We start from the raw sequence: 17,490 nt of genomic DNA on the forward strand, positions 1-17,490 counted from the left end.
CTTGACCATGAGGATTAAAAATATCCTTGTTAAGACATAAAAATCAGGAAGAGTAAAGAATGGAAACCATTAGATAAAAAGTCAAGAATGTGGGAAAACAAATTAATTTGTGTTTTTTTTTTTTTTATTTAATATTTTGAATCGTGCATCTCACAGTTATGACTTAAACTTATGACTTTAACTTTTCATTTCATATTTTGACTTGTTCAGTTCACAACCTTGACTTTTAATTAGGGCTGTCAAAGTTAACGCGTTAATATTGCGTTAACTCAAATTACTCTTAACGCTGCTAATTTTTTTGTCGCACGATTAACGCATGCGCGTTCTGTATGACCCTCGACCCATCCCGTAGTTTGCCAGACCAGGAAGTGGCGCCGTTGTGATGCGGTACAAGCGAGTAGAAATGGATGAAGGACAGAGACTTTTGAATGACAGGTTCAGCTTTCAGATGATGCCAGATAAGACTGAAGTTATTTTCTCCTACTGTCGACAGGAACGGAGTAACAGGAAGTTCGTAGAGTGTTATATAGCCTGCACCACTCGCTGGCCATGCACACTGCTAATGCAGAGAGCCGCCCCCCTCGCCATGCTGGATTTGTTTACAATGGAGACACTCAGACAACTCTGCAGGGATGGACTCGCTATCTGGCATACCGGGCATTTCCCGGTGTGCCGACGCACTTTTGGGCCAGTATGATTTATTCATTTATTTAGGCTGTTATATCTGCCATTAACCGGCACCACAGCTGTGCTGACTATTTATATTGACTGTTGACTGGTCTGATCACGTCTCCCAAAGGTCCGTTTACCCCCCGCTCTCATCCCCATGCAGCTCCTACTTGAAAGTGAAAGTATTCGGAAAAAAACGAAACTTACTAAAACGATCGACCGGACCTGTAAATAAACGCCAAATTTAAATAACAGTCAGTCAAGATGCTGCAAAACTGTCAAAGACTCTGCAGTCCCTATAGGAGTCTGATGCATGGTGAATGTACAGCTGCATCATGAGGAGGAGGAGACAGAGCAGGAGAGGCTGGTGTGTGACAGGAAAGCAGAGGTTAGGGAATGAGCTCTGTAGAGTATCATAATATAACCTGAAAGCATTATTAGACTGTGGGTCTCCTTAATGTAGGAAAAAAAAGGTTTTAGATTAAATCTGTAGCTCTTCTATGATCTGAAGAATGAAGAGATGGTTAAGTCCTCTTACTACACCTTAAAAGTTCTCCACTCAGACTTCTTTTTACTTTGTGTGTTCATGAGTTTTGAAAAGAGGCTTCACATATGTGTTTATTGACATCATTCCAGTAAATCGACTGGACTGATGACAGTCATTTTTTACTGTCAGCATTTTTTACATTTGGACTACATTTTTTAGTTTGAAAGTAAAAATATGATAAATAATAGCAGACATTTTTTAAGTAATTACTTGCTTTTTCTCTTGAGCAGGGCAGATGTGTCCACCTTACTCACATCAGAACAGTGAAACACCATTAGATGTGTCTGTTCCTTACTGCTGAGCTCTCAGCAGAGACTTGACTTCTTTATGTCCATGTGTGATGATGAGATCTGTTGTTTGGTGTTCAGCTGCTGAGAACAGAGGAGTAACTTCTAGAAGTCTAAAGTTTGACTCTATATTGCGGTATTTTTCAGTAATGTTACATTAAGGTCAGTATCTCCATCTGTTGTGGCTTGTTGGGCTTGAGTTTACCATGTTATGCTCTCAGCATATTTTTGGAGCGTTCAGTATCTTTGAGCTCAGACTAGAGAATTTTCCGGACTTTATCTGTTGTTGTTTTGGGTTGTTGACATGAACAAACATTTGCATAAAGAAAGCATTTTTGTCCACTTGTGTTGATAAGGGTATTTAAATCTTGAGAAATAGTACTGTAAGGTACATTTAGAACAGACAAAAAAGTGCGATTAATTTGTGATTAATCACAAGTTAACTATGGAATTTGTGAGATTAATTGCGATTACATTTTTTAATCCGTGCTTTTAATCCAATGTTTTGACCTTTTAGATTCACAATTTTAAATTCTTTGTCATTTTCTGACCTTTTTAACTCATAATTTCAAATTTTCTTATTTTTACCCTTTTAACTCTTTAACTTTGACTTTTATTCCAATGAATTGATGTTATAGAATCCCATTTTAAAATTTTATATTTTGACCTTTAAACGTTATGAGTTTAACTTTCTTTTATATATGCCTTTTAAAATAATTAATTTGACATCAATTTGACTGTTAATTTCATATTTTTACCTTTCAAACTTATAAGCTTGACTTATTATCTCAGATTTGAGCCTTTAAACTTATCATTTTGAGTTTTTTTATGTTAAAATAATTTGTCATCAGTGCTTTCTTTCTTTTTCATTAATTAGTGGTGAAAATGAGGTTGACAGTTTACGGTTTAATGCTGACCCAGTTAGACTCTCAGGTTAGACCTAAATTTAGAATCTGGCCCCTGCTGTGATTGACTTTGACACCCCTGATCCAAGGCCTTCCCTGAAAGAGATGTTCTCTGGATGGGAGCATATTGTTAGCCTCATCGCATAATTGCCTAAGTCATTTTTTTTTTTTCTAATTGTGTGATATGCCTAACTATACTTTACTAACGCTGCTGATTCATTGTGCCTGAAAACCTGAAAATATGACTTGGGCGATCATGCTATGAGGCCTCTCTCTTCTTTTCAGCATTGATAGTCCCTTTCCAGATGTGAAAGCTGCCAACAACATAGGAACTACTGTAACCCCACACAATCAGAGATGCAGGCTTTAGAACTGTGCACTGATAACAATCTGGATGGTTCCTCTCTTCTTTAGTCCAGGAAACGGCATCCATGGTTTCCAAAAAGAATTTAAAATTTTAATTCAGTTGACCACCGAACAGTTTTCCATTTTGCCTCAATCCATTTTAAATGAGCTCTTGGCCAGAGAAGATGAGAGCATTTTTGAATTGTGTTCACATATGGCTTCTTCTTACATTTCTGGATGCCACGATGGACTGTGTTGACAGACTATGATTTCTGGAAGTGTTTCTGAGCCCATGCAGTGATTTCCAGTTCAGAATCATGGCTGTATTTAATGCAGTGATGACTAAGGGGGCCTTAGCCTTGTCCCTTGCTCACAGAGATTTATCGAGATTGTCTTAATCTTTTGATGATATTATGGACCTTAGATGATGGGATATTCAAAGTCTTCGTAATTTTATGTTGAACATTTTTCTGAAATTGTTCCACAATTTTTTGATGCAGTTTTTTAGGGATTGGTGATCCTCTGCCCATCCTTACTTCTGAGAGACTCTGCCTCTCTAACGTTCCTTTTATACCCAGTCATGTTACTAGACTGCTGCCAGTTAACAAAATTAGTTGCAAAATGCTCCTCCAGTTGTTTTTCCTGACATATTCAGCCTTTTGTTGTCCTGTCTGTACTTTTTTGAGATGTGTTGCTGCCATCAAATTCAAAATGACATAAAACTTTAACTGAAGTGTTAAAATGTCTCAGTTTCAACATCAGATATTTTGTCTGCATTCTATTGTGAATAAAATATGAGTTTATGATATTTGAAAATCATTACTTTCAGTTTTAATTTACTTTTTACACAGCGCCCTAACTTTTTCTGAAATTTTGGTTGGAGATGGGCACCAGTTTAGCTCTGTTGATAGAACAGGCTTTAGTCATACTGGTCATGGTACTGATCCCTGGTCTCTCTGCATGTTTGGTGCCTGTCTTCTTTGATTTGGATCCTTCCTGATGAACTCTTCGTTGGTTCTGCAGCTTTTAGTCCTGCAGCTCCTCCAGAGAAACGCTCAAACAGGGAGAGCTGAAAAGAAAACAGAGTGAACGTGTCCTTTCGTATTTATTTTTCTGTGTAGCTCTGTGTTTATGTTACACTTGCTGCTGTGAGTTTGTTGAAACCTCTCGGGTTCAGATGAAGTGCCGCTCTCAGCTCTTTGTTGAGTCAGCTGTTCTGTCAGCTATTACAGTCCCAGTCAACAGACGGGGGAAGAGGCTGCCGAGGGTTAATTGGCTGCCGTTGCTGAGCTCAGTAGCCCTTTGCTTCGGTGTTGTTTACCGAGCCGAGCCAGCTCTGGAGAGTCGAGGAGCTCTGCTGCTGACACGGTCACAGATCTGCTCTGCTGACTCAATAGCAGGATGTCCAACCTTTTGTGCCTGAGAGCTGTGGAGTCATCGGAGTGTCATAGAAAATGTTATGTCTGTAGCAGGGTGACTAGGAAATGTGGTTATGTAAAGAAAGATAAAGAAGGGACATTTAAAATGTAAAACTGGATAAAAAACGATCATATGCAAAGCCTGTTGGGCTGGAACAAACACCAGACAATTTTCAAATCCTAACAGATTTAAAAGAAAAAATGAGAGACCACAGACAAGAGGACAGTTCAAAGAGATTTCCAAAGTTATAATCCTTCAAACACACAGGCTAGACTATTCAGAGACCACACACTTACCCTCAGTGGCAATGATTTCACAGTGGAGATTCCACAGAGATCTCACAGAAACATGCACGATCAAATGTGATGTTGGAACAAAAACAAATATGCAGGATGACCAACACCATCAGCTAGATGCCCTGTGCATTCTGCTTTGTTATTTTGGGGAAAAAAAAAGAAGAGAGAGAGAGAAAGAAAATGGAAAATCCTGGTTTCAAAGACAGTATAGCAGTGTTTATTTTTCACTGCTGTTTACGTATGAGCTGTAAAAGTATGTGACAACTAGTGGTGGACCCTTACCAGCTCACTCTCATTGGCTGCTGCATGTATTCCACCAGAAGCAGTCCAGTTAGTTGTCTGGATAATAGAATTTTTTAAATTCTGAAACAATACAAGTAAAAAACAAATCATATTTATGTTGTTGATGCCTGTCAAAAAAACGACCTAACAATCATTCTGCACAGGTCATCTAATTGCAATTGTGATGTCCGGCTGTGCAGTTTCACTTAAGGCTGTAATTATTTTTGTATTACGTAGTGCTTGAAGGTTTACATAAATGCCTTAAAATGTAAAGGAGTGCCACTGTTGCCCTTTTTTTTCGATAATATTAAGTCTGAAAGTAGTATTATTAAAACTTCAGGTTTTGTATTTTTTATGTTACGTCAGGTATACACTGTGTAATTTTCCTCCGATTTTTTTGCCACGAATTTTAAGTCGCACAACTCACTCTGAAGCTGGGCCGACTTTCAGTCGAATCGGATGTTGTTTTTTGTGTAGTGTACAGAGGCATACAACAGCTGGCTACGACCTGCTCCCTGCTCTCTCCTGGTCGGAAGGATTTCTGGCATGTTTGATATTTTGGTGGTATGACTCCAGTCACTCCCGCAGTGAGAGCAGAAACGCGAGCAGAATTAACAACTTTGGGGGATTGTTTTCCTTTGTAAATGGTCAGAAAAAGTCCTAAATTACCATGACAACAGCTGGAATGACTTTCTGATACACCTCGCTGTGATAAAGGAAATACACGAGCAGAATATATTCTACCCACGGATCTGCAGCTGACACAGATGGTGACGATGTTTGTGTGTGTGAGATAGAGAGAGAGAGAGAATATGACTGGAAACACCTCACCCTCAGTGTGGGAGACTTTTTAAAAAGGAAACTCTGTGTATTTCTGTCACAGTCTGTCCTGACGTCACTCATACAGTGTGAGCACACAACTCGTGCATGATGGTCGCGTGTCATAAGTGACTCAGATGCACAGTATGAGTCGACATTCTGCCTTGACTGTTGTATGGTCCGCTTAAAATCCCACAGTGTATACCTGACTTTTTATTTTTTTTGTTTTGAGTTGAGAAGTACAATCTTCTTAACTATCATTATTCTCTACATTTTCCTTCATAACTAAGCGAGTGGACTCATGATACCATTTACAGTCATGGACATGGAATGTATTGGAACCCCTGGAATTCTTCCAGAAAATACACAATTTTTCCCAGAAATTGTTGCAATTACAGATGTTTTTGGTATACACATGTTTATTTCATTTATGTGCATTAGAACAACACAAAAAAACAGAAGAAAAAAGCCAAAATTGACATAATTTTACACAAATCTCTAAAATGGGCTGGACAAAATTATTGGCACCCTTTTAAAACTGTGAGTAAATCATTTTAATTCAAGCAAGTGACGCTCATTTAAACTCACCTGTGGCAGTAACAGGTGCTGGCAATCTAGAAATCACACCTGAAGCCAGTTAGAATGTCTAAAAGTAGAATTTAATAATTCTCTGGGTGCCTCCAGTTGATCATCACTGCTGGACAGTCACAGTATTCATGCATGGTTGTACAAATTCCTAAGGCATAGCGGTGTATGTGCCACGCATATGAGAACCACAAGTTTAGAGAACAACTTTAAGAGTGGAGTTGTACCAGATATGCCTACCTCAGCGATTATTACAAAATACCAGAGGTCATCAGGTAATATTAATCCCATGCAAATAGGGCTAAAGTCAGTCACTAACACTATTATTAGGTTGTTACATTTTTTACAACTTAAGCACTTCAGCATAGAGATATGATAAGATAGAATAAGATAAGATAAGGTAATATAAGATTAGATAAGACTTTACTGATTCTCAGAGGGGAAATTCTGACACTGCAGCAACACGAGACAAAGGTGGTAAAAGTACAGTTTCATTTGAAGCATGTGGCATCAAAAAAGTAAGCGTGGAACGTTTTGACAACCAAAACCTGATCTACAACCATAAAATATCAAATATATTTCATATTTATGATTGCAGGTGAGGCAGGCTCAGACTTGACTAGAAGCAGTAAAATAAAGGCTCTGACACCACACTCTTTTAGAAATGTTTGGGAAAACACGTGATTGTGACAAGCAATGAAAGTTATCCAGTGTATGCCAGCTTTATTTTACATCGGCGCCTCTTAAAGAGATGTTAACAACCAGAGTGGAAGAAATGCTGCAAAAATTAAAGGATTAAGGGTATAGATTATTTGGTGGTGGATTATTTCCTCCATGTCATTCCCAACACTCATGACTGTTTCTGACTTTATCCACATTCATCTTCTATCGATGAAGAGTTAAATAGTTTTAAAATCGTAGAAAAAACTCAAAGGATTTAAATGGAAATATGACATTTTAAAAAATGATTTAAATACATTTAAAAGTGAAATGTTTTGTGTATATCAGTGTTCTCTTTAATTATATGAATTGGCCTTATAGATTTGTTACAATAATGTGCTTTTTAACAGGTTTAGTCTTATGTTTTGCAGATTTTTGGTAACCTGTGATTCTCATCTCCACTCATTTACTCCTTTATTGTTTGACTTGTTCTTTATACCTCCTGATTTTACTTTTCCTATTCCTGATGGATATTTTTGACTTTTTAATGCCACTTTCTGAATCCATGAAGTTCTGCCTGTGTTTTCTGGCCAGCTGCTGATTGTTTGTCTCGCTCTCTTTCAGATTGAGGAAATGAAGCAGCTGCGATGCAAAAACAGGTTACTGCAGATCGACATCGACTGCCTCACCAAAGAAATTGATCTCATTCAAACAAGAGGTAGGATTTTGTGTCTTAACTCTCTGATTTTTATATTTGTTATTCCATGTTCTTGTCTATATTATACTGCCATCGTATGCGTTTTTATGTCGTTAAATCAGAGTTTAAACGCAGTCATAGAGTCAGGGAGGTGGGATACGATCCAAGCTGTGCAGCAGGACTTTGCCGGCTCACATCCTCTCGGCACACTTGGTCCGTTGCTGCCATTGTGCTGTTAACTATCAGTCCTTCCTGAATTGCATCCTGCTGCTGGTTGGTAACGAGGGATTTATTGCCCCCTTGGCAGCAATCGGCTGCTGTTAGAGGTCGAAATACCAGTTTACACAGGTGAAGGAGAGCGGAGGCGGCTGGCTAAATGAGCTTTACTTCTCACTCAGATAAGGTGTGATACCAGCGCTCAGGAAATATCTGAATATTTTTATTAAACCTTTATTTAACCAAGAATAGTCCCACTGAGATGCAGATGTAAGTTTTTGTTCAACAAACAAAAGAAGGTCTGATCATCACTTTCCTATCTAGGCATTTTTCTGTGAATCATAGTGCGGTGTAATTGTAATATTTGGATGTATGATATCCATGATTATACTGCTGTGTAATATAATTATAGTCATTCTTGGTTTAAAGTTTGAACATTATTCTCATCATGCACTCTCCTGCTGCATGTCTGTATGTGAAACTTGTTCTGTTTCTGTTGATGTGAAGGTGGAGTCTATTTTGTGTTAAAGAGAAATGTAAGTTGACTGATAAATGGAAGGTAAACCTTTCCATTGTTTACAGGACCACACTTTAATCCCAGTGCAATCCATAATTTTTATGACAACATTGGATTCCTTGGTCCTGTCCCACCCAAACCCAAAGGTACTTTGTCTGTTGGTAAGTTTAGAAATGGATGCATGGTCATGTCTGCATGTTTCCTACATTTTCACTTTCCTACAACCTTTACAGTCTTCATACTTATAAATCATTTATACAAACCTCCGTTCTAAAGAAGTTTAGACGTTATGTAGATGAGAATAAAAACAGATAGCAGCAATCTGCAAATTATTTTTAACATTTATTCAACTGAATTCAGCACAAAGGCGAGATAATGTTCAGACTGACAAACCTGTATACACATGTTTTTTTTGGTGCCTTCAACACATTCCCATAAAAATTGGGACAGGATCATGTTTACCAGTGTGCCACATTACCTCTTCTTCTAACAAAATGTTCTTGCTTGATTTAAATCTTAAGTTGCTCAACAGTGCAGGGTTTCTGCTGGCATACTGGGTGCTTCATTATGTGCAATACATTTTCAGTTGTTGCCAGGTCTGAATTGCATACAGACCAGTTTAGGCCCCAGCCTCTTTCATTGTGAAGCCATGCTGTTGTAACTCTGGCAGAACGCATCTTGATATTGTCTCTCTGAAATAAGTAGAGGTGTCCTTGAAAGACATAATCTGGATAATGACACCCAAAAACATGCATGTACCTCTCAGTATTAGTTGGCACCCTCACAGATGTGTAGGTGCCCATGCCACCAGCACTAATACACCCTCATACCATCAAAGAGGCTGACATTTGAACTTTGATACCAATATGGATGGTCCTTTTCCTCTTTAGTCCAGAGGGCTCGACAGATGTTGACTCATCAGACCACAACACACGTCTCCACTTTAGGTCAGTCCAGATGAGCTCGGGCCCAGGGAAGTGGGCGGAGCTTCTGAATGTTAATCTATGACTTTGACTCTTCACCTTGGAGATGCAGAAATGAACCACGTTAACTGACAATGGTGTCCCAGAGCCCATGTTTGGATATCCATCACAGAATGATGACTGTTTTAATGCAGTGACTCCTGAGGGGTCAAAGGTCTCAGGTATTCAGCATTGGTTTTCAGCCTTGCCCCTAATGTGCAGAGATTTCTCCAGATTCTCTGAATTGTCTGAAGAGATTATGGACTGTAGATGATGTACAAGTCTTTAACAAAATGAAGAGCCTTCGAACATCATTGATTAGAAATCACTGAGTCTTTTACAGCCAGTCATGGTACTATCGCCTTTAATCTACTTACTTGTGGAATGTTCCAGGTGTTTTTGCAGCATTCCACAACTTTCCCAGTCTTTTCTTGATCCTGTCCCAACTTTTGTTTCAGTCATCAAATTCTGAATGTGTGTATATTTCCAACGAACATTAACATTTATCAGTTTGAACATTAAATATGTTGTTTTTGTTCTGTTTTCAGTTAAATATTGTCTGAAAAAAGATTTTTTTAATCTGTGTTCTGTTTTTATTTGCATTTATCACAACGTCCCAACTTTTTCAGATTCGGCTGCATATGTTTATGTTTTCCACTTATTTTCTTTACTCTAATGTCAAATCAAGTGTTTGGTCAGGATTTAGTTTTAGCTTCAAATAAAGTAAACATTATGAATTTTAATTTCAGTGCTCCTTTACTGTGAAATTTGATTTATAACATGCCCATAAATGCCTATTTCACACATCACAGGTCTGCTCTAGCCCTAAAAGTGACACAGAGGATTTTGCATGCGGCCGATGTCAGAAATGTAACTTCTAAATGATGCAGACTACAACCCCTGTGACTGGTCACTGCCACAAAAAATGTCCTAGTCCTCTGCCTCAGCAGCTCTTCCCGTCTCCTCCAGCGTCTCATCTTTTCTCATCTTTGCAATAACTGCAGTATAATCAACTGCTACTCTATATTTAGCTCCAACTCCAACATAATAAATTTTGTGTCAGTCACCATGAGGAGAGAAAATGGAACTGGAACCTGGCAAAGTAACTAGCATAAAAGTTGTACTGCCAACCAGGTTTTAGACACCATATTGCAGAGTTTTACAGCTAAACCAATACAAATGTGGTGCTCATGACTCTGCATGGCTACGGTGTAGATTCAACACAGAAGTACAAACCAAGACTTTTGATGTGAACTATTCTAAAACTTTTCAGTGCCTGTTGGAGCTTAAAGACCTGAGAAAGTAATAAACTTTCCTAAAATTTCAAAATAGTGAGGATCAGGTTTGATAAGTTTATGACAACATGCCTGAGACGTTTAACACCATTAATGACTGATTCATCATTTCCTGTTTTCTGCCCTTTTATTTCTCCCTTTTCCTGCTCATCCATCCATCCTTTCCTTCCTCCTACCCTCACTCTGCTCCTCTCCGTCGCCGTGGTCAGACAGGAGAGGATGTAGATATAATGTCTCCTCTGAGCTCATGATGGAGCCCTCCTCTGGTCCTTCTCCTCCTCTACCACTTGGTTTGTATCTCTGTCCTTTTTCTTCGCTCTCACTTTTCCTCCTTCCACCATCAGCCATCTTTGAGTTTAACATTACTCATGTTTCTAGCCTTCTAGTTGTCAGATTTAACCCTCAGATGTCTGTTTTCTAACTATAGCAGCTCTTCAGGGCCTGTGGCAATTAACAGCCCTTTTTGTGCTAAATTTCCAGAGCGTCTCTCACTGGTGTTTCATGTAGCTAGTTTACAGAAGCTGTCTTGTGCTGCCATGTTAAAGGTCAATTACGTCTGTTTTGTCTAACTCCATGTGTTTATTAGCTTCCTTTTCAAGGAAATATAACCAAGAAAACATGAAAAAAAGTCTATGACTCTTCTCCTGGTAAAAGCAGCAGCTTGTCATTGAAAAGAAGAGTCAACAACGGGCCTCATTCACTAAAATCTTCCTAATATTTATTTTTTGTTCTTGAGACGGGGCGCAGATGGCATAGCGGTTTTAGGCGAGGCCCATGTAATAGGGCAGCCCAGGTTCGAATCCGGCCTGTGGCCCTTTCCTGCATGTCTCTCCCCACTCTCTCACCGCTGTTTCTGACTCTATCCACTATCCTCCTCTATCAATAAAAAGCCACAAAATAAAAAAAGTGAAAATGTGTTCTTGAGGCAGTTCATTAGAAAACCCACATCTGTGTTCTTGAATTCTTGAATGCCATGTGCTCTTAACCTAGAAGCTCGAACATGTTTTTCCTCATTAGTATGGAGACACACCCCTTTTTGCCCATATAAGGACATGAGGGCAGTGAGCAAACACAGAAGGCACAATGGCACACTAGACTCCAAGCAGGAGAAATAGTTTTGAAGTGTATGTAGTGATGCTCAGAATAAAACTAGATGATTTAATTGAATATTTAGTGCCAGTAGAGGATGTTAAATATAGCTGTAAATGGCAGCTGTGCACACAAACTGTATAAGCTTTTGAAATATTCTTTTATCAGTTTATTTTAATTAAAAACTTAGAAGCTAGCGGTCTATGATAGGGCGATGTTTGATCATCAAGAATTAGAACGTTATCAATGATCTGCCAAGGCTTAGATGTCGTAGAGTCACATTCTAGTAATATATATCTATGGTCTCTCACCCCTCCCATTTCTGCTTCTGATGGAGACAGGATTCATGGCTGAAAATAAAACTTAGGATTAAGTCCTTTAAAAAAACAACTCTAAACTGTCAGCATGCAGAAAACAGGTGTTTGCACAATCTGCACAAAGTTTGCAAAATGTAAGGTCTCAAGAAACGACGTCTAAACAGACTGCTGAGAGTCAAACAGGTAAGAGGAGATCAGACACACCGCAGTCAGCAAAGGAGAGGATGTGGCATAGACAGATCTAATCTGGTGGTTAATATCATTACAGCTGATATTATTCTGCTCTTTCACTGTTTCAAGAAGTTATAAACAAATATCTCCACCTTTCCGCACAAGGCTTAACCTGTCAGGATAACAGACTCACAAGGGAAAATTCAAGTATCGGGGTCTTAGCAGAGAGAGAGAGGCAGTGACGTCAGCAAAATCTGGACCTCATGGTTAATTGAATGTGATTTTTTTTCATAGATTATTTTTGGGACTTTTGCCTTTGATTGTTAGGGGGGGACAATAAAAATGTGCTGAGACCAAGAATTCATCTCACAGTTTCCACATAGGATGACTACGCAGCGCACCACAGCGCTGCGGGTTTGCTCCATCCAAAGGAGTGCGACATCGCCCACTGGAAGCGAGTCTAGAGTGACGTGGCATGCAGCCCTGATCAGCGGGCAGAGACCTTTAGGGGTTCATTTATCATCCTTTCCAGTATAAGTCCATGATATTACTGCTTCCGCCATTAGGTGTGTACATTAGGAAGTTAAAAGGTTAATGTTTGCTTAAAGGATCTGTGGTTTTAAGTGAAATTCTTCGGCTAAATGTCCTCAAAAGTTAACTTTTCCTCGTCAATGGTGCTGTTGTAGCTCTGTGACCCACTGACCTCTTGATGACCCTTTGCTGCAGGATGAGACATAATGTTGAAATAGTGATGATTTGCTACCAGGAGTCCATGCATTGTGTTGTATTTTGAAAGAACCGGATGTTCTACACTTGTGACTCCCTCTTTGGTGCTTTCTGATCGATGGGTATTGATGCGGTTTGGCCGCAGCCGGCGCTGAAAATAGAGCTCCAACATATCTCGAAGGAAGCAGAGCAAAGTGTTGCTCCACGCACACGTCGCTGCCGGTCTGGAGCGCAGGTGTGGAACTGCTCTGATAGACTAGAGAGGGAGCGATGTGCTCCGTAGTACGATTTGCTGGCAGATCGCGGTACGGTTGCTTTATGTGGAAAGTGGAGGTTACAGCACTGAGTACTTTAGCCTCAGTTTATGGGCACCTGCTTTACCAACTGAGCTAAACTGGGGCACAAAAATGTTTTAAACAGTATCATTGTTGATTTGCATGCATGAAGCTCTTGCTCCTCTCCATTGTGCAGCAAGTAGGTGAGAGTACAGTGCTTTTCTTACCTGATTAAAATTACCTGTTGATTTCTGATAATTTGATGTCAGTTGGTACGGTGCATTCCCAGGAGATGAAGTCTGTAATGTTCTCAAATTTACTGACATTTTCGAAGGAGAACATGTGGGTGCTGCATGGCTCCATAAAATAGATCATACTGCAGGAAATGAATGGTTAGGGCTTAGAATATTCTGAAGAGGACCTCAAGGATCCTCTTATATGATTGTGCAAACCTTGAAATAGCAGATATTTAAATACCAACAGGCTGCTGCAGAAGAAAAAAAACTGACTTTAGAACCAGTTTTTATGCATTTAAAAATTAAAATAAGTCTGTTTTTATTGGTCAGAAACTTTTCTCCATATTGCCCACCCTCACTAGGACCCTGGCTTGTTTTTTCATAGAACACTCAGCAGATTATCATTGCAAGCTCCTCTAAAGTGTTAATATAGATAACTAGACAATTTCCTCAAGCGGAAATCGCGAGAGGGGCTCGGGGGGCGGTGCCGGACAGGAACTGCAGTCTATATAAAATTCAAATAAAGGACTCTATTTCATAGGGAGGGTCAATTCCACCAGGTATGTCAAGAAAGCACCTGAGGCTCAGTTGCCAGGTGATCAGCATCAGCCAATCAGGCCACATGACTAAAACACATGAATAAAGTCTCCTGTCATGTACAGTGTTTCTCAACCATTTCACCGTGTCATTGTCCAGCTACATGCTGCTTCAGCTTGGACTTGGACATGACCTTGTAATGACAAGTTGGGCTATTGTCATAAATAGCCTTGCGATGAAACCGGCACCGCCCCCCGAGCCCCTCTCGCAATTTCCGCTTGAGGAAATTGTCTAGTGTAAATGTTATCACTTCTCCTTTACCCTGACTTCCTTCTTCCTCTCCTCTATAGACGTGGGCCAGGAGGAAGACGAGGGGACGCAGTGGAGCTGCACCGCCTGCACCTTCCTCAACCATCCCGCCCTCAACCGCTGTGAACAGTGCGAGTTCCCGCGGCACTTCTGAGCCTGCGAGGCTGCGACGCACCGCCCCCCCGCCTCTGACCGCCCGTCTCCAAGCAGACTCGTCTAAAAAAAAAAAAAACAAAGAGGGCCCTCTCTGTTCCTTTCTCCCTCTCCTATGAAAATGGGGCGTGGTCTTCTCGCATCATAAAGCCTGTCTCCTTGATTTTTGTTCTTTTTCTCTAAGGTTTAGCAATGCTGTCCACTGAAGGCTCAACTGGATGGTGTTTACAGCTTGTGTTTTTGAAATAAGGCTGGCAGAGTCGGATGATACCTCACCTTAGAGACTTGGATAGCGTGGGGTCACCTTCCCTCTTTTCTGCTTGACGGGTGACTTTTTTTTTAACCCCTGGTGATACCTCGCTGCTCCCACTTACAGTATTACGAGTGTGGCCTTGCAGTTTGACGGCACACAGACACAAACGCATCCCAGGTGCCAACGTGCCTTTTGCTGATTGAATTGAGTTGTTTTTCTTCCTGTGTGGTGGCATGACTTTGGAAATGGGAACTGTGTTCAGCCACTGCTCTCCATCTGAAGGGAAAACTAACAGACTAATCTTGGACTCTCCAGTTTGTTTGCTGTTTTAACAGGATACCAAAGGGGGAACGGGCAGTGTCGCTGCCTCTCAAACGTGCCTCTCGTCCTCCCCCCTCCTCCTCCTGTCTCTTCGATCATGAGTTAATGACAAAAAGAAACTAAGTTGCATGCTTTGTGTACAGTACCTGGAGGCACAAACTCCCCTCGAGCTTTTTACTGTACATAATTTTAGAATGTGCCCTGAAGCCTTTTTTTCCTCACACTATGAATCACTTGTATTTCTGTAAGTATAGCTTTATAGACTTTATTAACTTTTGTCTTGTTTTGTTTTCCTCTTTCAAACGAATAAGCACCATGCTCCCTTTTTTAAGCTTTTTACTTGATTTCTGTGAGAGTTGAAGCCTTGCAGAAGGAGAGGAGCAGAGGAGTCAGAGACCCTGTTTGTACCCTGCATTAACATCCGTTCTGGGCATTCAGATACCAGGAGGTGTAACTTATCTTTTATATGAGGCGTTGACGCACCTCTGAAGATGATCTTACATCTGACAGCTTAGAGTGCAGTAAGATTAGGATGCCCTCATCCTGATTCATTTGCTAGTAGAGCTGCAGCAGTCTGCAATAGTCCACCAGGTTTAGAACCAGGTCAGATTTGGCTTTGAACTAGGGATGTTCTTAGGCGTATAACTGCCCCTCAAATTAAAAGCAAAATAATTGCATTTAGCTAACTAGTCTAAGGTCAAGTGAATGCATTCTGCAAACTAACATCACACTCTAACAGCACAAATTATTGTTTGCAGAATGTGCATCTGAACTGTAAGCAAAGCATCGCCAGGTTTCAGTCCTTTTTGCAGGTTAAAGTCCACGTTCCTGAGCTGAATATCGCCAAAAAAAACTTCAGTTAAATGTGATACTAATCTGACAGCCACTGGACAACTCCCCATTTTCTAAATTAAAACAAAGCTAAACTGTGCTGTTCCTATGAGATGCTACATTGCTGAAACAGTTAGCAGTTGTTTAATTGGATTAAAGCAGCTGGTTTAGCATCAGGACCCAACACCGCCTCCTTGATGACAAATAGTGACTCAAATTTCTTAAAATCTTCAATCATAACCAAATGTTTTTAATGAAAAATTAGGCAGTTAGGACTTGACGTGGAGCAAAAGATGTAAAAGAACAACAAGACGGAGAAATTTCCTTCAGAATAAAAGCACATCGTAGACTTTTTACCACATATTTTACCAGCACAACTCTGCAACCCTGCAAAAACGGTCTTGCGACTCACATTTGGGTTGAAGAATTTAAAAAGCATTGCAGCAGCAAGATAACAGTTATTAAGAACAGCTACAGTGGACACTGGTTGCTAACGGCTGTGTAACACATCAGACAGAGCATTTGTTAATCATGAGTTTAAGTGACTTGAAATTTAGCCGGCTAATCACGCACATCCATCCAGGTCTTGGTTATCTAAAGCTCAATCCAAAGGGGAACGACTGGACTACGTTTGGGTTCTTGAGGACAGTCGGCCTCTACTCCACACGGCTTCTTCAGTAACTGAACTTGAGCTTGTTCAACGCTTTTCTAGTCATCTCAAAGGACTTTTACACCACAGGCCTTTCCTGCTCATTCACTCCACATTCACACACTGATGGCAGAGGTTGCTATGGAGATTTGGCCATCAGTATAAGCTAATCCCATTCAAACACATCCATACTAAATTGAGGTTAGGCATCTTGCGAGACACGTCGACATGTGAGACACGACCTTCTGATTGCAAGACAACTGAGTCTACCTGCTGAGCCACAGTGGAAACATCTGCAGGAAACCTAACCGAGTCCAGCTGCCTCCTTTGGATCAAGCTTTGGGTTTGAATGGTGATGTTACTTAAATATAACCAGCACTCCACAAGGTTTATTTGCTTATTTAAATCAAAACCAGGGCTGGTACCAGTGCCAAAGGTTTTTTCCTAAATCAGCGGTTCGGTGTGCTAAATACCAGAATTAAATCGATAAAACAAAACAGATAAACATCTGCTACTGATATCAATTCATGCTACATTATTTAGCAAAAACTGGTGCATCCCTCCTAAACAGTATAAATATGTTTCCTTTAAAGCATGAAGGAGAAAAGCTGTTAAAGAGCTTGCTGCTAATATGCCTCTATTCATTAGATTTGTTACAATGCATGCGTGCAGTGCTAACTATCCACATGCTAAGTGGCCAGTGCCTCTGTAATCTCTGTTTACACATTCTACATAGTGATGCTGCATGATTAGTCATGTTTCAGTCGCTTCCCACGATCATGGAAATAAGATAAACAAGATTAAACAACAAGTGCTGAATGCTGTTACCAAGAGAGCAGAAGAAGATGACAGAAAGGAAGTTGCTTATAAAAAATAAGTAAAACCTCCATTTTATAGCACAGCTTTGTTGTTGTTTTATAGGGAGTCAGGTCTTGAACAATGAAAAATAACTTACAGATCTTTTTTCACGTGGTTGAAGCTGCCTGGAAGGCAATAAGACAAAGTGATTTTATCATTTCAAATCCACATGTAGATACAGATGCAGATGCTGCAAAATTATTAGCCGTGAAAAAACAGCTACTGTTAATGGTAGTCTTGTGGTTTATTTGCTGCAAATCTTCT

At 40.1% G+C, this 17,490-nt stretch overlaps 1 protein-coding gene across 7 annotated transcripts in view; it reads left to right on the top strand.

The window, feature by feature from the left end:
- Positions 1-15,156, top strand: part of tab2 (TGF-beta activated kinase 1 (MAP3K7) binding protein 2) — an 81,270-nt gene extending 66,114 nt beyond the window's left edge. For 3 of the 7 annotated variants that reach the window (XM_041804984.1, XM_041804986.1, XM_041804985.1), the window contains 4 exons: positions 7,439-7,532; positions 8,310-8,405; positions 10,711-10,791; positions 14,203-15,156. In XM_041804984.1, coding sequence (XP_041660918.1) covers positions 7,439-7,532; positions 8,310-8,405; positions 10,711-10,791; positions 14,203-14,315 — 384 coding nt within the window. In that variant the 3' untranslated portion in view covers positions 14,316-15,156. The remainder of the gene's footprint in view (positions 1-7,438; positions 7,533-8,309; positions 8,406-10,710; positions 10,792-14,202) is intronic. The other 4 variants (XM_041804987.1, XM_041804988.1, XM_041804989.1 and 1 more) reach the window with 4 other exon arrangements.
- The last annotated feature ends 2,334 nt before the right edge of the window (positions 15,157-17,490 follow it).

The sequence above is a fragment of the Cheilinus undulatus genome, linkage group 14, assembly GCF_018320785.1.
Source record: "Cheilinus undulatus linkage group 14, ASM1832078v1, whole genome shotgun sequence".
Lineage (NCBI taxonomy): Eukaryota > Metazoa > Chordata > Actinopteri > Labriformes > Labridae > Cheilinus > Cheilinus undulatus.